General features: G+C 30.0%; 3 protein-coding genes across 5 annotated transcripts; all 3 read left to right on the top strand.

Moving 5' to 3' along the window:
• The first annotated feature begins 1,475 nt into the window (after positions 1 to 1,475).
• On the top strand, positions 1,476 to 3,441 carry LOC113867631 (7-deoxyloganetin glucosyltransferase-like). Its single transcript, XM_027503037.1, has 2 exons — positions 1,476 to 1,980; positions 2,506 to 3,441. Exons 1-2 carry the CDS (start codon positions 1,476 to 1,478, stop codon positions 3,435 to 3,437), a joined length of 1,437 nt encoding a protein of 478 aa, XP_027358838.1. The 3' UTR covers positions 3,438 to 3,441.
• Positions 3,442 to 6,964: 3,523 nt separating this feature from the next.
• LOC113867400 (7-deoxyloganetin glucosyltransferase-like) lies at positions 6,965 to 8,676 on the top strand. Its single transcript, XM_027502705.1, has 2 exons — positions 6,965 to 7,484; positions 7,745 to 8,676. The coding sequence occupies exons 1-2, from the start codon at positions 6,971 to 6,973 to the stop codon at positions 8,674 to 8,676; spliced, it is 1,446 nt and encodes a 481-aa protein (XP_027358506.1). The 5' UTR covers positions 6,965 to 6,970.
• Positions 8,677 to 12,851: 4,175 nt separating this feature from the next.
• On the top strand, positions 12,852 to 19,969 carry LOC113867272 (probable galacturonosyltransferase 13). Of its 3 annotated transcripts, XM_027502474.1 has the most exons (7): positions 12,852 to 13,432; positions 14,082 to 14,137; positions 14,250 to 14,405; positions 17,088 to 17,409; positions 17,509 to 17,678; positions 18,302 to 18,604; positions 19,025 to 19,892. In XM_027502474.1, the coding sequence occupies exons 1-7, from the start codon at positions 13,222 to 13,224 to the stop codon at positions 19,307 to 19,309; spliced, it is 1,503 nt and encodes a 500-aa protein (XP_027358275.1). In that variant the 5' UTR covers positions 12,852 to 13,221; the 3' UTR covers positions 19,310 to 19,892. The 3 variants fall into 3 exon arrangements, with proteins under 3 accessions (XP_027358275.1, XP_027358272.1, XP_027358273.1); XM_027502471.1 differs by having other exon boundaries at positions 14,247 to 14,405; positions 17,088 to 17,678; positions 19,025 to 19,969; XM_027502472.1 differs by having other exon boundaries at positions 17,088 to 17,678.
• Positions 19,970 to 21,413: the final 1,444 nt, after the last annotated feature.

Here is a 21,413-nt window from a genome sequence, read left to right as displayed (position 1 = left end):
TAAGCCTAAAAGGTACTTGCTAATGTGACTCTAAAATTTTACAACATATTATATATGCTTATAATTGATGAGTGTGATTTTTTTAATATTTTAGATATTAAACAATGTTTATATATTTTTTTAAATAAATTATTAATTTCATTATTTATAAACATAAAATTAATAATTATAATTATTTTATATATAAGAGAGTATAAAATACTCTTTTAATTTATAGATTACCATATAATTTTACAAAAAAAAAATATGTAAAAAGAAAAAAATTCATTAACTTAAACTTAATTAAAAGCTTTTTGTTATATAGATATATATGTTCGTAAAATTTTTAATTAGTTTAAAGTTATTTGATATTTTATTTATGTATGTTAATATTAGTGTAATATGTATTTTTGAAATCTATAAAAGTAAAGATAATTTATTATATTTATATAATTATTTGATTTTGATAAAATTTGACAGATCATAATAATATATAGTTATAATTTAATGAGTTAGATTAAAAAATTGAATTTTATATAAAGTTATTAACCGTGTAAATTATACTAATATGATTTGATATCTCTTTTATATTGTCAAATGCCTAATTTAAAAACTAATTAGTAATTATTTTTTCATTAAACTAACATTTGCTTTTAAGAAAAAATTCTCAAACAATTAATATTTTTTTCCTATTTCAAACAATTAATATTTTTAAAATTAAGTATGTGACAATATAATAAACTGAACACATGGCATAATTGAAGTGCAGCTGCATTTGCCTAATTACCACATGAAAATTAATGGTGGAGACTAAATTTGGACATTCAATGGAAGGAGAGGCTAACATCTTGCATTTAGAAAATAAAGACTTAAAAATCAAATTTAAAAATATTTTTATTTCTTAATATATATATATATATATATATATATATATTCAGAAAATAAATTAAATTAAGAACCATGTGACTTGCACTATTTTTCCCCCTTCAAAGATTATAGACTTATCTCCCTATCCCCCTAAATATCCACGGTTAAGGACTTTTGGTACCAGGATTAAGGATTAACGTTTGATTAGGTGTTTTTTAATCAAGTGTATATATACAAGATAATTACTTTATTAATCATAATAGAATTTAATACTTAATCATTAATATAATCAAGTTATTAAAAACACCAGCAAATATCTTAAAACGCATGATAAAGAAAAAACAAAAAAAGTATTCAATAAAAACAATTTATATTTGAAAAAATGAAATAAATATTTACTTCTTAAAAAAATAAAAGTATTTAATACAATGTACATTAAACATTCGTTAGCTAATTAACTGAGCATACATGTTAGGAAAACCCTTAAGAGCTTGTTACTAATATTTAAGGGGCAGGGCAATAATGTTGCCTGCTAAAGCACTTCTCCCTATAAAAGCAAATGCCATACCTTACCACTCACAAGTTCACAACCTCATACAATTAATTAACAAAACATGAAAAAATTGGAGATGGACTCTACAAAGAGAAAGCCACATGCTTTGTTGATTCCATTTCCAGCTCAAGGCCATATCAACCCAATGTTCAAACTAGCAAAGTTGCTTCACCTAAGAGGCTTTCACATAACCTATGTTCACACTGAGTATAACCACAGACGCTTGCTAAAATCAAGGGGTCCCAACGCCCTTGATGGCCTCTTAGACTTTCAATTTGAGACCATTCCAGATGGCCTTTCTCAAACAGATGCTGATGCTAATGTCACTCAAGACATAGAGTCTTTATGCAAATCAGTTAAAAAGAACTTCCTCTTACCATTTCGTGATCTTCTTGCTAGACTTAATCATTCTTCCACCCCAGTTACTTGCTTGGTTTCTGATGTTGTGATGACTTTTACTACACAAGTTGCCGAAGAACTTGCACTCCCTTTGATCATGCTTTACCCGGCCAGTGCATATTCCTTATTCACTTTTTTGCATGTTCGTGCTTTACTTGATAAAGGTCTCGTACCACTCAAAGGTATTCATTGAGCTCTTTGTTAAGAAATTACGTGTATGTGAGCTATTCTTGCATGTGCACAACATAATTGGGTAGGATTAACAAAAAATTCAATATGCATTAAAATAATTATTAATCGAAGGAAACAAAGTCATTACCAAAAATTATTCTAATGCTATTTTAAATTTTAAGCAAAGCATGTTTTTACTACTTATATATAAATTTAACTTAATGTAATTTTAGTCTGTTAATTTTGTATTGGTTCTGATACAGAATGGTTGTCATGACATGTATATTAAGTAGCAATATTAACTATTTTAAATTTTTTAAAATTTATGAAGACAATACATAAAAGAAAATACTTTGAAAGACCAAAATTAAATAAAATAAAGTTTATAGAGACTAAATATATATATTTAAGTGTTGTAACTTTTATTGGTGCTGGTACCTATTGGTCATATGTGTACTAACTAACATAAAAGTTCATTTTTCTGTGTATTTATGTATGGAGCTCATAGCTATTGGCTTTTGTAATTATGATTGCAGATGAGAGCTACCTAACAAATGGGTATTTGGACACTGAAGTAGATTGGATTTCAGGTATGAAAAACTTTAGACTGAAAGATCTTTCTAGCTTTATAAGGACAACAGATCCAAATAACTTTATGATAGAATTTTTCCTTGAAATGGTGAATAATGCAAAGAGAGCCTCAGCTATTGTTTTTAACACTTTTGATGAACTTGAGAGTGATGTGCTGAATGCTCTCTCCTCTAAGTTCCATTCTCTTTACCCCATTGGCCCATTCCCCTCATTTTTAAATCAAAGTCCAAACAACCATTTGGAATCTTTATGTTCCAATCTATGGAAGGAGGATACGGAGTGTCTTGAATGGCTTGAATCCAAGGAATCAAAATCTGTTATTTATGTGAATTTTGGTAGCATCACAATTATGTCTCCAGAGCAACTCTTAGAGTTTGCTTGGGGTTTGGCCAACAGCAAGAGACCCTTTTTGTGGATCGTTAGGCCTGACCTTGTGATTGGAGGCTCAGTGATTTTGTCATCTAAATTTGTCAATGAAACTTCAAATAGAGGCCGAATAGCAACTTGGTGTCCACAAGAGCAAGTGTTGAACCACCCTTCAATTGGAGGATTCTTGACTCATTGTGGATGGAACTCAACAATTGAAAGTATTTGTGCAGGTGTGCCAATGTTGTGTTGGCCATTTTTCGCTGATCAACCAACAAATTGTAGATGTATTTGCAGTGAGTGGGGAATTGGGTTTGAAATTGACACAAATGTGAAGAGAAAGGAAGTGGAGAAACTGGTCAAGGAATTGATGGTAGGAGAGAAAGGAAAGAAAATGAATAAAAAAGTGTTGGAGTTGAAGAATAAGGCGGAGGAGGACACTAGACCCGGAGGTCGTTCATACATGAACTTGGACAAAGTGATTAACGAGATATTGCTCAAACAAAATTAGATTAGAGTGCTTCTTTTACTGTTAAATATTTATATCATTTCATAAATTATATATGCTTGAAGATGAGCAATTAATGATGAATAAATCACATTAATGATTATAATGGTGTCCATATATTCAATGTTGTTACTACTGCTTATCACCATGACTATCTTGCCTCCATTCACTACTATATTGCTACAAACTTAGAAGACATCGCAGGTTAAACTTCAAAGAAGTATCACTATCACCTCTTATAGTCATCATTGTTTAGAAATCAAATTAATAAATTTTGACAGAATTTATAACTTTAACTAACAAAAGTGTCAAATCAGTTAGCACTTTAATTAACGAAGACAATAATATGTTTTATTGAATTTAAGGACAACTTGATTTGCCCTAAAAATATTGAAAACTAAAATAATAATTTTTTGAAATTTATTGTAAAAATATTGTAACTCAGTTCAAACATGTTTGTAGCAGTACCACATTGACACATGCATACGATTGATTATTACAATCCACGACTTAAATTATTGATTTGGATGGTAAATAGATGACAGATCATAAATTGGGAAGACATTGTAATGAGCTTAACCAAGGCTCAACTGAACTGTGAATACCATGACAACCCATCCCAAAACCTTCCCAAGTTTAGGTGTTAGGAACCTTTCACGCATTAAATAGCCTCTCAATCCACCACCATTAAAGTCAACATTTCCTTCCACCATGTTACTTCTCCAGCAAAAAGAAAAGTAAAGGAGGAAAATCAATCATTATTTGAAATTTAATTTTGACTTATAAAAAGTTACTCAAAATTGATTCATTTAATTAAATAAATAGATCAATTAAAAATTTAATACATTCATTATTTGAATATATAAATATTTATTACCCAAAAAATTAAACATAATTTGTCTAAGACTCATTTTGGCTAAAACTTTAAAGAAGTATTCATACATATAAAAATAATACAGAGGTAAAATAAATAATTATTTTAAAAATTAAAAATAACTTATGCCTTTTAAGTTTTAGAAAAGTTACATGAGAATTTCAATTTATTTTAATTTTTTATATTTGTCTTTGATAAGTACCTATTAAGAAATTAATTTAAATTAGGCCTAACTCGTTTATAATTGATTTTTTCCCTTCATCAAATTTTATCTTAAATTCTTTGTTAAGTTTATTGATTTAATATTTAGCAAAATCTATTTATACTACAAGATGAAATAAAAATATAAATAAAAAATTTTATTCATAAAAAACGCAAGAATTAAAGATATAGTCTTTGAAGGCATGCATATATAGAGGTACTACAGGATAAATATTTTTAATAAATGACTTTTATGTATTCAATATGATAAATATTTTTCAAGCTTCTAAAATTTTCTTAAAAAAAACTATATATATATATATATATATATTGTGTATTCAAATAAAAATATTTAATTACCGTAAAACCCAATCGGTTGAACCGGTTAAATCAGAAAACAAACATATAAGTATATAACTGGTTTGAGTTCATAATTAGATCATCAAATTGGTATAACTTGTTAAAAATTCAATAACTCGATTGTTGTGAAAGTGCACAGCAAATAACTTCTAGAAATGTTATTCTTAATAGCCAATAGGATTGTCCCAAGCAGAACTTCTCATGTGAGTTAAGTTAGTCCAAGGCTCATACCCTTAATCACTGCACTAAACTTTTTTTAAGTAAAATATATATTTGACGTATGATTTATTATATTCCAGTTTAATCAATTAGATTAAGAATGTATTCGAAAGTTTGTTGTAAGCATTTTTCAACTTTAACTTTAATTTGGTCCTGAAAAGCAGAAAGTCCTATGAAAGAAGAAAATATTAAAACTAATCTATAAATGTGTTATCTATCATTCTTTTTAGTAATATACGTATGCACATTCAATGTTTCATACTCATTCACTTTAAGAGATCATGTTAAATAACCATTAAAAAATATATTCTATGGTAATCTTACAAAAATACAAAAAATATTTAAAATAGAACCAGAAGAGAACAAAAATATATTACATTTAAAGCTATAAAGAGAGTTAGAAAAAAAAACTAAAGAAAATAATTTATTTTCTTAATCAACCACATAAATTATATGAAAATATTTTTAAAAAAATATAATCATGATAAAAGAATTATTTTTTGATAATTAGAATTACACAACCAACAAAATTTTTACCTACATAATTTGTTAGTTAACTATCACAGCAATAAAAATATAATACATTAAATGCAATCTAACACGATAATAAAGTATTTATTTCACGTAGACTACACATTTATAAAATAATTTTAATTTTTTTTCTTTAGAAACTCAAATGAATGTTAAATCATGCATGCATGAATTATTTTTTTAATATTTTCTTCTCTCATAAACTAAATTGAATGACTATCTAAGATTAAATTAAAACTATAGTATAAAAACAACTATAGTTGCAACTTGGAACACACTGACAACAACACCTCTCTCACCATCTTTTTTTTTTTATATATATAAATATTTAATACACTTTTATAAATTTAATATTATAAAAATATTCTTTCTTAATTAAAAATTCACTATTTTAGATACTAGTTAAATTCAATTTAAGAAATAAAATTAACAATTTATTTCTCCAAACATTAGTGTTAGAGGTTTGGTTTATATTGATATTAAAATAAATTTCAATTTGAGAACAATATTGAAATTAAACTAATCTAATTGACATTTTGTTGTTTAAATCAGATTAATTTTTCTACCTTTTGCCTTTATTATATTTTTTTATGGAACATTACTTTAATTTTTTTAATTGATAAATAAGTAAAATTATATTAATTAAAAAATTAATAGAGTCTTAAATTAGTTTGATTCAATTCAATTTTAAATATAAAAATCACAATAAAAGGAAAAATGTATTTTTTAATAAATGTTTTTATTAACAATTTTTTTATTGATTTAACTGTTTAAAATGATTTGGATAGATTATTAAAAACCACTATCTCCAATGCAGCCCCAACCCCTTCTTATCTCCTTTCTTTCTTCAAAATTGGTAGTGTGCATTTTTGTGGTACCAGTTTACTTCCAACATAAAATAAAACATTCCATTTCCTCGCACAAAAAAACTAATAAGAGTAAAAATAGTCCTATTTTGAGGATTTTCATTCCATTTCAATTGGTAACTCAGCTGCCCCGTATTTATTATATTGCATTTTTCGTACTTGAAAAAGGGACAGCTGAAACATGTTTTTCTTATTTGATGATCTGTCCTAGGGGTCCATGTTGACATAATAACTGTTCACCTACTTTTTCCTCGTGACACAAAATTTTAATGTCAGTCTTTATTACATATAAATTATTAAAGTAAATTTCTAATTTTAATTGAAAATTAACATTATTGAAAAAATTCTACATTTTCTAATTTTTCCTGCACGCTGGATTGACAGCGAAATAATATTCTGTGATACAAAAGGACGCTTAGAATTTGTTCAAATGTTAACTCCTTTCTTAACATAACTTCTGCATTTGTCTCTGAGCAAAGAAAAACATGGAGATGAGTTTCTATACAAAGAGAAAGCCACATGTTGTGCTGACTCCATTTCCATTCCAAGGCCATATCAACCCATTGTTCAAACTAGCAAAGTTGCTTCACCTAAGAGGCTTCCACATAACCTTTGTTCACACTGAGTACAACCACAAACGCTTGATCAAATCAAGGGGTCCTAATGCACTTGATGGCCTCTCAGACTTTCAATTTGAGACCATCCCAGATGGTCTTTTCCCCATTGATGACATTCATGATGTTACACAACATGTAGTGTCTCTTTGTGAATCAATAAGAGAACACTTCCTCCAACCATTTCGTGATCTTATTGCAAGACTTAACCATTCTGCTACCCCAGTTACTTGCTTGGTGTCGGATTCTACCATGCTCTTTACTATACAAGCTGCTCAAGAACTTGCACTCCCTATTGTTCTATTTCATCCAGCAAGTGCATGTTCGTTGTTGTCTTTTTCGCACTTTTCTACTATGGTTGATAAAGGTCTCATACCACTCAAAGGTATCTATTTTTTAGTTTACTTTTTTTGTTACCAGTTAATTAAATGCTTATTAAACGGGAGCTTATTCCAAGAATTTGTCCATAAAATTTATTGAAATATGTTAAAAAGAGCTTACTTTTATAAACTATGCTAAGAAGTTTATTGAAATAAACTAAAAAAAAAAAAAGTGAAACTATTTTCATAAGATCAAATAATTAGTTTTTTTTTTTTTTGTATATCTATATGTGTGTATTTATATTAGGAGAATGGATGATTGCAGATGAAAGTTATCTGACAAATGGGTATTTGGACACTAAAGTAGATTGGATTCCAGGTATGAAAAAATTTAGACTGAAGGACATGCCTGACTTTGTAAGGACAACAGATCCAAATAACTTTATGGTACAATATCTCATTGAAGTGGCACATAATGTGCACAGAGCCTCTGCTGTTGTTTTTAACACCTTTGATGAACTTGAGAGTGATGCGTTGAATGCTCTCTATTCTATGTTCCCTTCTCTTTACCCCATTGGCCCTTTCCCTTCATTTTTAAATCAAAGTTCAAACACCCACTTGGTATCTTTAGGTTCCAATCTTTGGAAGGAAGATACTGAGTGTTTTGAATGGCTTGAATCCAAGGAACCAAAGTCTGTTGTTTATGTGAATTTTGGCAGCTTGGCAGTTTTGTCCCAAGAGCAACTCTTAGAGTTTGCTTGGGGTTTGGCCAATAGCAAGAGACCCTTTTTGTGGATCATTAGGCCTGATCTTGTCATTGGAGGCTCAGTGATTTTGTCATCTGAGTTTGTCAATGAAACTTCAAATAGAGGCCTAATAGCAAGTTGGTGTCCACAAGAGCAAGTGTTGAACCACTCTTCAATTGGTGGATTCTTGACTCATTGTGGATGGAACTCAACCATTGAAAGCGTTTGTGCAGGAGTGCCAATGCTGTGTTGGCCCATTGCTGCTGATCAGCCAACAAACTGTAGATATATTTGCAATGAATGGGACATTGGTATTGAAATTGATTACAATGTGAAGAGAGAAGAGGTGGAGAAACTAGTCAATGAATTGATGGTGGGAAAGAAAGGAGAGAAGATGAGGCAAAGGATATTGGAGTTGAAGAAGAGGGCAGAAGAGGACACTGGACCCGGTGGTAGTTCATACATGAACTTGGACAAAGTTATTAATGATGTTTTGCTTAAACATTATTAGATTGAAGTGTTTTTCTTTTTGTGTTTCTGCAATAATTCATTGCTATCAATTGCATTGTGTTTCAACCTTCAATATTCAATCCCCTTAACTATCATTGAATTAGTTTAAACATCATAAAATTCAATAAAATAACCCACATGTGGCATTAAAATAAATAATATTGTTATTATTATTTTACATAGAACTTGTTTACTAGCAACTTTTTTTTTCTAGACTTTCCTCCAACCTAGTAAGTGGTCTTGCATTGAATTTGTATTATTTAATTGAATTGGAGTTCTATAAGTATACTCACAAACCGTGGGCAAATTTTTTTAATGACACCGTTAAAATTATAGGGTTAGACAAAGTCTGAATAATATGAGGTTGAAAGGATTTGAAGGGTATAAAATACAAAGTAAAAATATATTTGTACTAATAATTAAGCCTAACAGGATTTTATTATCGTTAAGAATAAATTTATGGAAAATGCTATGAAGGAAAAGGAGAAGGGATAAACTTATATGATCATAATCTATATTCTATATATATAAAGACACCTTCTATCTCTAATTTTCAATTAAATCTCAATTTTGACTTTAATTTTGATTACTATGTTGTTGGCTTTCTCATATTTTTCTCCCTCTTCAATTATAATATATATTATTCAATTATCATACATATATAAATATAAATATATAATGTAATATTACATTATAATTAATTATTAGATAAAAATAATAAAATATTTATATATGATATAATAATTAAATTTTTACCACAGTATAAAAATATTTTATTAAATTAATAATCAATATATTTTATTATATATTTCTTCAAATATAATATAAATTTTTATTTAAAATTTTATTCAAGAAAAAATATATTCCTTTAAATATTTTATATATAGTTAATCTATTTAATATTATAAAATCAATTCTATGACTTTTTTAAGAATTAAAGATTAAATAATTTATGAATATAATTTTGATATAGTATCAATATAATATATATTTTTTACTCCATCAACTAATTAGAATATATATCAAATATAAATTTTTACAACAATTATCATGAAAATTAATTATTTTTATAATACAATAATTTGTAATTAGATAATAATATAAAATATGTTATCTTGTCAGTAATTTTTAAATTAAATTTATGATTTATTAAGTAAAAATATTTTAAAAATAATTAATAATATTTATAATTTTATAATTAATTATTACAAATAAAATTAATATTATCAATTCATGCATAGCACGGAAATTAAATCTAGTATCTTTTATAAGACTTAGACAATTATCTTTTTTAAGCTAGCTTGTGAGAGTAAGCAAAACTCTATAAGTGTGTCTATTGTCATAGTCTGTCTATCACTACTCCCTGTTCTGTCTAATATATGTTTTTTTTCTTATAACTTATCAATAGTTAGAATGTTTTATATAATTTTTTCAAATTAAAAGTATAAATATGACAATAGGCATTCGTTTTAATATAATATCAAAGTCTATTATTAGTAAAATTGAGTGTTAAAATATTTATAGTATTTAGTAAGTTCTTCTCTCTCCAGATAATTTTTATAAATAAGTTAAGCCTTTCTAATTTTATCATATGAGAAGCACCCAAGTATAATATAGAAGCTAAGAACCATTTTTTTAAAGATTTGCTCTAAAGTTAAGCTAGTAGAGTTTTTCAAATGTTAGAGGAACCTATCATCTCATCACTGTTCATGGCTCACAGTATAACTTGGGCCTCATGACAGGAACAAATCTCCAAGATGGTCCTCATTGCATGTTTCCTTGCACACTCGCTCCAAGACCCTGGCCCCAAAAAAACTAGTTTAGAAAGCCCCATTATTAGTTAAAGAGTATGCATTTTTGTGGGAAAAAATGCTTTTATTTTATGACCACCAATTTACATTTTAAAAGCTTTTCTTTGTTTTCAATTTATTTAGTTTGGTTTTGGCGATTTTTTATTGTATTTGATTGCTTTATAAATGCTTTTATTTTATGATGTCCAATTTACATTTTACAAGTAGAAAACTTGACAAAAGTAAGATTTGGAAATTTCTCCACATTGTACATGGGTTTTGAGGTAAAAATTGAGTCAGATTGGATAAATTTACAGAGAAATATTTATAGGAGAAAATAATCAATATGAAAATAAATAATTTTTTTAGTAAATTAAAAATGCTTATGTTTCATTTTTTTTTATTTTGTCATTTAATTTTTCTAAAATTTGAAAAAATAAGTTATTTTCAACTTATGAGATAAAATTTAATTTAATTTTTATACTAATTATATTTTTTTATAAAAATTTCTTTAAAAATTGACCTAAACTGAGTTTATATAGTTTATTTAAATTAGGTCCAAGGTGCACCCCATTAGTCCTTTAAACTAATGGCCAGAAGAAGTTGGTTTAACATGTTTATAAGCTTACTGAAATATAAGTTGTCACACAAGAGCATGTTCATAAGCTTAATTGTACTTATCGAAATGTGCAAGGTTATTGGTTTGACTCTTATGGTGTCATAGTTCATTTTTGCTGGTGGATCAATTGTGTACATGGCTACCACTCTCTCATAATTTTATAACTTTTAATAATTTTTAGTCAATAGTAAATAGTACGTTAAAAACAGTGAATTATTAGGGGTTCCTTTTTAGATAATACTGCAGTAATGTGAAAGTGAAAAAGACAAGTATAAAAAAAAATATATACCTCAATAAAACAAAAACTTTGTCAAAACATAAAGTACAAAGTGATAAATTATCCATTTAAACCCTAATTTTACATTTAGTGTCCTTGATCTTCTCCACCATCTTTTCTTCCTTACCAATGATGAAGCTAGTGTACACTTCATCCACTACTAATATTAAAGGACCTTTTTACAATAAAAATAAAAAGTATAATAAAAATAAATATTGAATAAAGTAGAGCTACCTTATTGGTTCATCTCTAAGGACATTAGATACCCTCTCAAATGTCTAGCCACTAGAGCAAACACTTTTCTTATATTACTCTTATTTTTCTATAATATTGGGTGGAAAAAAAGAGAAAAAAGTTGAGATAATCTATTCAATACTTACTTCAATGTGTTTTTTCATTTGCCTATCAAGTGACTGAAAAGCACATACCTATTAAGTGAACGATTATGACAATTCTTAATAATATTATTATTAGTATATTTTAAACATGTTCAAAAATCGTATTAAGATAAAAAGTTATAATTAACAGTGTTAAAATAAACATAAATTTGTTACCAATCAAATGTAAATCTAAACATCCACTAATAAATTTACAGCAATTTCAGAATTACACATATTTAAAAATTATGCAATTCATAATATGCAATGCATAAGTTAAAATATAAGTTCATCAAACATAAATTTAAGCATGCACTTATAGGATTGCTCCCTGTTTTTCCTATTTTAATCTACTCAAGAAAAGATGCTTATATTTGGTACAGACGTGGCCTGTGCAGCTACACTAATTTATTTATTAGATATATATATATATATATATATATATATATATATTACATTTTTAGTAAAAAAAAAGCAATATTCCACCTTTTTTAAACCAAATGTATAATTTGATAGGTTTATATTATCTGCTGCTCCATTTTATATCTGCTGATACAAGAAAAGACACCTAAATTTGGTACAGATGTGGTCTATGCAGCTACGCCATTTTATGTTTTATTGGATGCACTAAAATTTTAGTTAAAAAATCTCACTCCATAATGTTACCATACCCCACTTTAATTTTTCATGCCTTAGTTTGACAGTCTTATATAAGCTTCTGCACTATACCTTTGCTCATGCAACAAATTTTGGTCTAAGATGTATCCTTTCCTAGTTCTACTATTATTTGTGGCATGTACAAGAGTGTGTTTAAAATAAATAGCATGCCCTCTAATCAATTAAATTAAATTATCCTATAGTTATTACCTTTTACTCTACTTTTTCCCTCTCACTAACACAAAATATAGACAGATTAATTAACTAACTAAAATTAACATCTCCTCTCTAATAATGCTATCCACATAATCCTTTAAGACTTGCCCATAAACATAGGACTAACCTAAAATTAACTGCAAAAAAAACTAAAACTATGTCCTTAGTCCCTAAACTCAAGGTCAAACACTTACCCTAAATTTCTCTCTCTCTCTCTCTCTCCCCCCCCCCCCCCAGTCTCTCTCTAACCCAACACGGTTTTGACTCAAAAGGTTTTCATATTTTTCTTTCTTTTTTTTCCCTCACAATTTTCCGGAAATAGAAAACATATTTTTCTTTCTCTCTCTCTCTGTTCTTGATCCGTGGAAGAGGAAATTGAGCGAAACCCAGAAGAAAGTTTATTCCTTTGGGCGAGAATCGGATACCCAATTGGCTGAAAATTGAAAATCCAATGCGGTGTGGGAGAAGGGGTGAGAGAGATTTGAAGGGGTGTGGATCTGATGGTGAAGGAATGGGTGATGGTGATGGTTTCAGGGGTGATGAAAACTACTGGTGCTAGGGTTGTTGTGCGTGGCAACGACCCGGTGGTGCTGCAGCAGCATAGACGACGATGCAGCTTCACTTCTCGCCTAGCATGAGAAGCATCACGATATCAAGCCACAATGGCTTTATTGACTTGATGAAGATCAAGGTCGCAGCTTGCCACATTTCCTATCGAACCCTCTTCCACACCATTCTCATCCTCGCTTTCTTGTTGCCCTTTGTCTTCATTCTCACTGCTGTTGTTACCCTTGAAGGTGTCAACAAGTGCTCTTCCTTTGGTACTCTACTCTTTTTTCATTTCTTCATTTATTTATTTCTTTTATTTATTTGTTTGTTTGGATTTTGTATGAATTGGATTGGCATGTGTTTTTTATTTATTTGTTTGTTTTATAAGAGAGATCTTGATTTGATTTTAATGTTTGGTCAACAAATTTGTCCATGTGTTAATTGCAGTTATTAATTGTTTCCCTTATGATTGTCAAAGTTTTCTAGCTAGCATTTGCATTCATTTCAGGATCTTAAGTGTGATTGGGCAATTTAAGCATTTAATGATCGTTTGAATAGGTTCATTGTTTTCCTGGCATGCATTGCTGAAATTTGTGCCCTGTTGTGTTGATTCTTTCATGTGACAAATTATTATATGCTTTGCATTTTTAGCACTGGAAACTTATCGCATCATTGTAAATAAATAAAAACCTTGCGAATATTTGTGTTCTTTTGAGCTCCCTGTCTTTACAAAGCCAGTTGTTGATAGAAGTTTTGATAGATCTTTTTCTATCGTTTTGAAACATCATCTTGTGTGTTTATATCTTTCTTTCATTATGTTACCCATAGTAGGTTCTGAAAGTTTGTTATTTTGTGCATTTAATGTCTCACCTTTTGTTCATTTTTTTTAATCTTGATTGGTTCTTTGGTTTTTTGCTCCAGATTGTTTAGGTAGACGGTTGGGACCAAAGCTTCTTGGTAGGGTTGATGATCCTGCGGTAAATAATGTTACTTCAAATAGATATCAGAATTCATTATCATATCTACTAAATTTTTGGTTAAAAAACTATTATCTGAACCCTTCTTGTGATGATTGTAATGGTGCAGCAGAGAGTAGTTAGAGATTTTTACAAGATACTTAACGACGTGAAGACTCGGGAAATTCCACCTGCTCTAAAGTTGCCCGATTCATTTGATCAACTGGTTTCTGATATGAAGAACAATCAATATGATGCAAAAACATTTGCATTTATGTTAAGGGGAATGGTAAGTTGCTCGTTATGGTTACATAAAACATCATATGTTTCTTGATTAATTGGTTATTAAGTAGAAAAAGGGCTGTTGAAATTGAATTCCGTTGATGTTTTCAAATTTAGGTTATAACACGTGACTTAAATTGAGAGCACACATTTTAGGCACCTATTATTTCTGAAATTTGAACATCAAGAGGTTAAGGTTGGGATAACTGATGTGGCATTTATGATTGGCAGCTAAAATTTGTTTACAATAAAAAACACACATTGTCTGCTGATACAATGATTCAGCTTATGACACCTCAATATTTTCTTCCTTTTTGTATATCTATTGGAACCTACAGTCAGAACCGTTGATTAGAAAATCAGTGGTTGAGATTTTAGTAATGTCATAGTTTGTTATACATATGCATGTATTTTTATTATATTTCAACTGTTGATTAGATTATAACTGCTTTCTATCCACTAAAATGTGTCCCCTCACTTTAGAGAAGTCAAACCTCTGGTTCTGTAAATCAGATGAAAGTCACAACTAAGCTTGATATTGTGTTTTAGTTGCATTTGAACTGACTGTTTTGCAATATTTGACCTTTTGCTTGTATTGTTATTATTCTGCTTAGGGTTTAAACTGTAATTTTTTCGTTTAACTACAAATTATGACATGGAAAAGAAAGATGCTTAGGCACAAGCATATCAATCCTGGATAGCGGCACTTAGCAGCCAACCCCCAAAACACCATTTTAATTTTTTTATATAAATATTTAATCTGTAAATAAGCACATAATTATATATAATGCTCAAAAAGTACTCATAAATGCATAATTCATAGCATATGTGTAACTATCAACGATAAAAGTAAAGTGTAATAAAAGAGAAAGATGGAAAAGAGAAGTGAAAGGTGTTGGAGAAGAGAACTTAGATTAGAAGATGCAGAGGGAGCATTTGGATAAGAGAAAGAGAAAACAAAGAAAGGAAATGTAGCTAGAAAACAGTCCACTGCACTCACAAGTGCTGGAAAACAGCCGGAGATGATGTTGTCTCTGGTGAAAATGGGTGGGCAGGAGCAGGGAGAGAGCTGTTGGAAAAGAGAAAGAGAAAACAGAGAATAGGTCAGCTCAGCATGTTGTGTAGGTGTCTGAAACGGGAAAAATTAGGGCTTTTTTATTTTATGCAAAGACCAAAATGTCATTTTCTTTCCTTATAAAAAACCCCCCCATATGATGCAGTAGCATGGGCAACAGCAGGTTGACAAAACCCACCCACATTGTGTAACCATCCAACGCCACAGAGACGCAATCTGGGCTGCAATTTGGCCACACCAACTGTTCCGATGAAAACCCTCTGTGACAGCGTCCCTGTAGTGGCCAGCCACCGTGACTGTGCTATAGCCTACTATTATGGCCACAAGGTCATTTACGTGTATTGAATTGAAGATTTAAAAATAGATTTTGCAATTGTTTAGCCTCTATGCTTAGTTACATGCCTTATTTACATGGTACATGAAAGAAAGATTAAACTTTGCTGCTTGTTATGATCATGCAATCTCATGATGAAGTCAATCAAGAATAGTCTCATCTTGTGTGAAATTCAATTCATAATCCATTATACAGAGTATTGTATTTGTGCTTACTTTCAATCTTCCATTCTGGAGATAGTTTTCTTATATGCCTTATTACAATTTACAAGTAGTATTGTTTTATTCTGGAAGTGTGTTGTTTATTATGTACTTTTTTTGAAGCGTTGCCCAAATAATCATAAATCATTATACAAATAAGACAATAAGAAGAGTAAGTATTGGATGATTTTGCCAAATGCTTCTTCCTGGTAGTGATTTTTGGAAGTGATTAAAAAGGTGCAAATTTCATTGCATTGCCAAACAGGCACGGAACATGGGGGTTGCACTTATCTGAAATTTCAGGTTTTTATACAATTCAGGAAGTCTAAAGAAATCTTTTATTCTCTTTAATAAAAATCCTAATGAATGTTATGAAGTTGATGGATGATATTCATAAATTTGCAGCAATTAGAAATGCCATTTTCTTTCCTCAAACTGCTCATATTTTGGTTATCTCTGGATCCATCTTTTAGATTTTATTTGCTTACCTCTACCTGATACTTACATAGAATAATGACACCATGTGATTTGGATCAAGGCTTATCTTGTAATAATAGTACATTATCATTTTACTTTTTGGTTTGTTTGTCACAAGCCTGATAAAGATCTTTCTTGTATCTTATTCTTACCCTTGAAAGTTCTCAGTTTTATGTTTTTATTATCTTTTTCCTTTCGTTGTTTAAACATTCTTTTCATTTCAATTGTGTAGGAGTGCAGCTATTGAATTTATAATGTCTATTTCTCTGCAGCTATTGATTTTTTTAAGGTTTTTGTACTCATCATATATGCATTGTGTGTAGTACTTTGTATCATTATTGTCATCATCTTGATTTTGGCTTACAACCCTAATTATTCATGAAAGTTAGTCATTGCTTTATGCTAGCCGGTTGAGAAATTATTGTGTATATGCAAAACTATTGTCTATAACTTAGCATAAACATGTTCATATCTTTAGTTTATCATTATTATCCAATAGTGTAGTCTCATTTATTATAATAGATATTTCAGTTTTTGTGTTAATAGGGGTGACAGATGGTAATTATATTGATCTTTGTTACATTGCAACGTTTCTTTGAACAGATGGAGAAATTTGAGAGAGAAATCAGAGAATCTAAATTTTCAGAATTGATGAATAAACACTTCGCAGCAAGTTCAATCCCTAAAGGGATTCATTGTCTGTCTTTGCGTTTGACTGATGAATATTCATCAAATGCCCATGCACGCAAACAACTGCCTCCTCCGGAATTACTACCTATGCTGTCTGACAACTCTTACCACCATTTTATTGTTTCAACTGATAACATTTTGGCTGCTTCAGTAGTTGTTACTTCTACTGTGCAGTCATCTCAGAAACCTGAGAATATAGTCTTCCATGTCATCACTGACAAAAAAACTTATGCGGGTATGCACTCATGGTTTGCACTAAATCCTGCCTCTCCTGCCATAGTTGAAGTTAAAGGCATTCACCAGTTTGACTGGTTGACTAGAGAAAATGTTCCAGTACTTGAAGCTGTAGAAAATCAGAATGGGATCAGGAATTACTACCATGGGAATCATATTGCTGGAGCCAATCTCAGTGATACTAATCCACATAAATTTGCATCAAAATTGCAGGCTAGAAGTCCAAAGTACATATCTTTACTCAACCATCTCCGCATATACCTACCTGAGGTAAGTTGGATTCTACAATTATCACCCTTTCTGTCTATTCTCTATCTCTCTCTGAATATTGTTGAAATTTTTCAGATCATAATTCACATAAAATACTGCAAATAGTGCATTTTGTTAGATTTGGTGAACAATATTATATTCTATGTTTTTTTTTTTTTTTTGATAGTTTTATAGTGATTGAATGAAACTTGAAATGAATGATTGACCCTGTAAACCCTGTGTTCTAAGCTCACAAAAGCTTCTTAACTGAATTTGTAGTGGCAATAGTAGCTTATGAGTACCGAATATCTCTGAATTCTCATGAATAATAATAATGGAAAAGAACATAAACTCCATGTGTTAAAAGATGCGGAATTTTATGGAATTATTCCACGTAAATTGCTTGAGCAAACTTCCAAATTGGTTCATAAGTGGGGTCAATTTCTTAAAGGAACATAAATCGTGAAATGAATGGAGGGATGCACACCTCTCCCCATGCGCACATGCGAATGACTGGTACTGCTGCTTCTGTGAGTAGATAATTGTAATTTGTGGCACATTTATATTGCTTCCATTATTGTTCAGCGCTTCTGTTCCCATTATATATGAGCCGATTTTAACATGTGAACATTTTATGTTGGCAGCTTTTCCCAAACCTTGACAAAGTAGTTTTTTTGGATGATGATATTGTGGTTCAACATGACTTGTCTCCACTTTGGGAAATTGATCTAAATGGAAAAGTCAATGGAGCAGTGGAAACCTGTAGAGGTGAAGATGAGTGGGTAATGTCTAAGCATTTTAGGAACTACTTCAATTTTTCCCATCCTCTCATTGTAAAGCATTTGGATCCTGATGACTGTGCTTGGGCATATGGGATGAATATCTTTGATCTGCGTGCATGGAGAACGACAAATATTAGAGAGACTTATCACACCTGGCTGAAAGAGGTAAAGTGCATATATACTCCAACTAATACAATTCAGTTATTAAAAATTCTTTTCTTTTTGTACTTTGTCAATGATTTAGAGTTCTAGCAAATTCTGATTTTTAGATTAATGCTGTACTGTTTAAATGGTGTTTGTATAGGGCATTATTTAGGTGAGAACACTTGATTATTGTGAGAAATAAAAACAACAAATATAAACCATCAGATCTTATTTGAATAGTCAAGATTAAAATAACTACATGACTTTGTTAAGTGGTTAAATGATTACCAAGTTTTAATCACCTTCCATGTATGGTTGCATGGTCCAAATTTATTGTCTCACATCATAACATAAGAATTGTTTGTGTTACATATATATACACATATATGGTGTGAGAGCACACATGACCTTTAGTTTCCTATGTTCTATTCTGTATAGCAGAATCTGAAGTCAAACCTGACGATGTGGAAGCTTGGAACCCTACCTCCTGCTTTGATTGCATTTAGAGGTCATGTTCACCCAATTGACCCCTTTTGGCACATGCTTGGTTTGGGTTATCAGAATAAAACGGATGTTGAGAGCGTGAACAAGGCTGCTGTTATTCATTACAATGGCCAGTCAAAACCGTGGTTGCAAATTGGCTTTGAACATCTTAGGCCATTTTGGACAAAGTATGTCAATTATTCAAATGATTTTGTTAGGAACTGTCATATCTTGGAATCATAGTCTGCCATCAGAAGCACTATGGTTGGAAACCAAAGTGCATACTAAAAAAGGGAAGAGTAAATACAGGTTTCGTCTAAATTTTTGCGGCTTGGGATTTTCTTACAGATGAATTTGAGAAGGCAAATAGTAAATTGATTGAGAGGGCAAAGTGATCAGGACTTGGTGGGTGGATTTGCTGCCATCCCCTACATTTTTGCGCACACACTTGCCATCCATCCTGGCATGGCCTTGAGAATCAAGAATTTTGTGACATAGAAACTCGTCCTATATTTTTGGTTGGTGAAAAAAGATACTATTATTGATCTTTAGTGGGGCTACTTTATCAAAATTTCCTTAGTGAATGTTGGAGAATAAATAGAATGCTGAAGATAAAAAAGGGTCACTCTCCTGTGGTATCAATCTGTTTGGTTTTGAGAACACAGGTGCTAGGACAGTTAATTTGTGAGGTTCCCCCACTAGTGCAGCATTGCCCATCATTTTTTAGTTTGTTAATTTTTGTTAGCACCAATTTTTACATTCACCCTATTTATTTTGATACCATGATGGTGAATTCTAGGAGTAGTTCATGATATTGCTTTGTTACAGGTCCATTGAATTGGGTAACTTGCTGTAGGATATATATATATTTATATTGTTATTCGTTGTGTACAATTTACCAGTCATTGGAAATGTGCAGATAATTCTTTTTCCTCTTCTCCATTCTTGTAATTCCTTATAGTGATTGTGTTCTTGACATTTGCACCTCGTGCATTCACAAGGTTGATACTGCTCAAAATGTGAAATACCAATTATATGGTAACAAAAACTCTTATTTTATTAGTATTGATGTTAAGGAAATAAAAGTGAATTTTTTTATTGCGAAAAAATAATTTATTATATTAAAAATGCATAGGTTTTTTTTTTTTTTTCTTTTTTTCAATAAAATCTTTCTACAATTATTTCCAGTGATATTGGGGGTGGCCCATGCCCATGATTCCATGAGCTTAATTATGTATATGTAGGTTTTGTGACTTTGGTGGATGCTTATCTGGACTTTTGTGCTTACACAATTAATCTCATGTAGCAACCCATTTATGACTACATGTATATTTAGTTGTGATGTTTTACACTCAAATTTTTAACTAAATTTTCGTGAGGGTTTTAATCACATTTTCTAATCATTGATACATCATCCGTATTTTCTAATCACTGAAGTGACAACTAGGTTAATCCATTCCCTTGTTCACGTGAAAAAGTGTAGAAGTATCAATTGTAATGAGCTTTATGTTGTGTTTGAATACATGGTTTAATTAAACATTTATTTAATAATTTTTTTGAAGTATATCTTAAATTTAATTATGAAATTTATTATTAGAATAAGTAAAAAATAATTTATTTTAATAAATTTTACCAAAAATTTTATTAAAATGAAGTCCAAAGAATTTATGAATGTTATATGAAGTCTTTCAAACATATTTTTAAATATTAACATGCATTTAATATTAACAATATATATAAAGAAGGATTTTGCAAAGTTGGTGATGACGTGAATTCCATGTACAAGTATTCCACCTCAATGATCCTTTCAAAGTGCGTGGAGGATCTTTTCTTTTCTAAAGATGTTTAAAATAAAAGTATATAAAGACCTACCATTTCATTTTAACCCTTTTTCACATTTTCTTTACTCGTGTTAGTTGACAAGTAATTTGGTTCAATGGTTAAATTTTATCAAGTGTTAATTAGTTGTGTAGCTATATTGAAGAGTTTTTAATCTTCTGAATATTATAAATAATCTTCAAACACCCATTTCAGAAGAATGGCTGAACATGCCAAAACTGAAATGAAGAATCCTACAAAATTATTAGTATCTCTGTAACTATCTTCTAAGTTAAGGTCCCACATATATGGTTGTTCATAATTTATATTATCAGCCATCATCAAATTAGAGACTATTCCTTAGATGGGTTTGTTAGCACATCAAGTTTAATTAATTTGAAATTTGAACAACACTTCCATCACAATAGATAGACAATAATACTGCCTACTAAGACTGTTGATGTGTCGCTTTTGTACCCATTTTAATACACATGGTAGTAGTAACGTTCTTATATTTAAAAAACTTGAT

The sequence above is a fragment of the Abrus precatorius genome, unplaced genomic scaffold, assembly GCF_003935025.1.
Source record: "Abrus precatorius isolate BTA unplaced genomic scaffold, Abrus_2018 Scaffold5, whole genome shotgun sequence".
Lineage (NCBI taxonomy): Eukaryota > Viridiplantae > Streptophyta > Magnoliopsida > Fabales > Fabaceae > Abrus > Abrus precatorius.
Note: the sequence above shows the minus strand (reverse complement) of the source record. Positions and strands in the feature narration are given on the sequence as shown.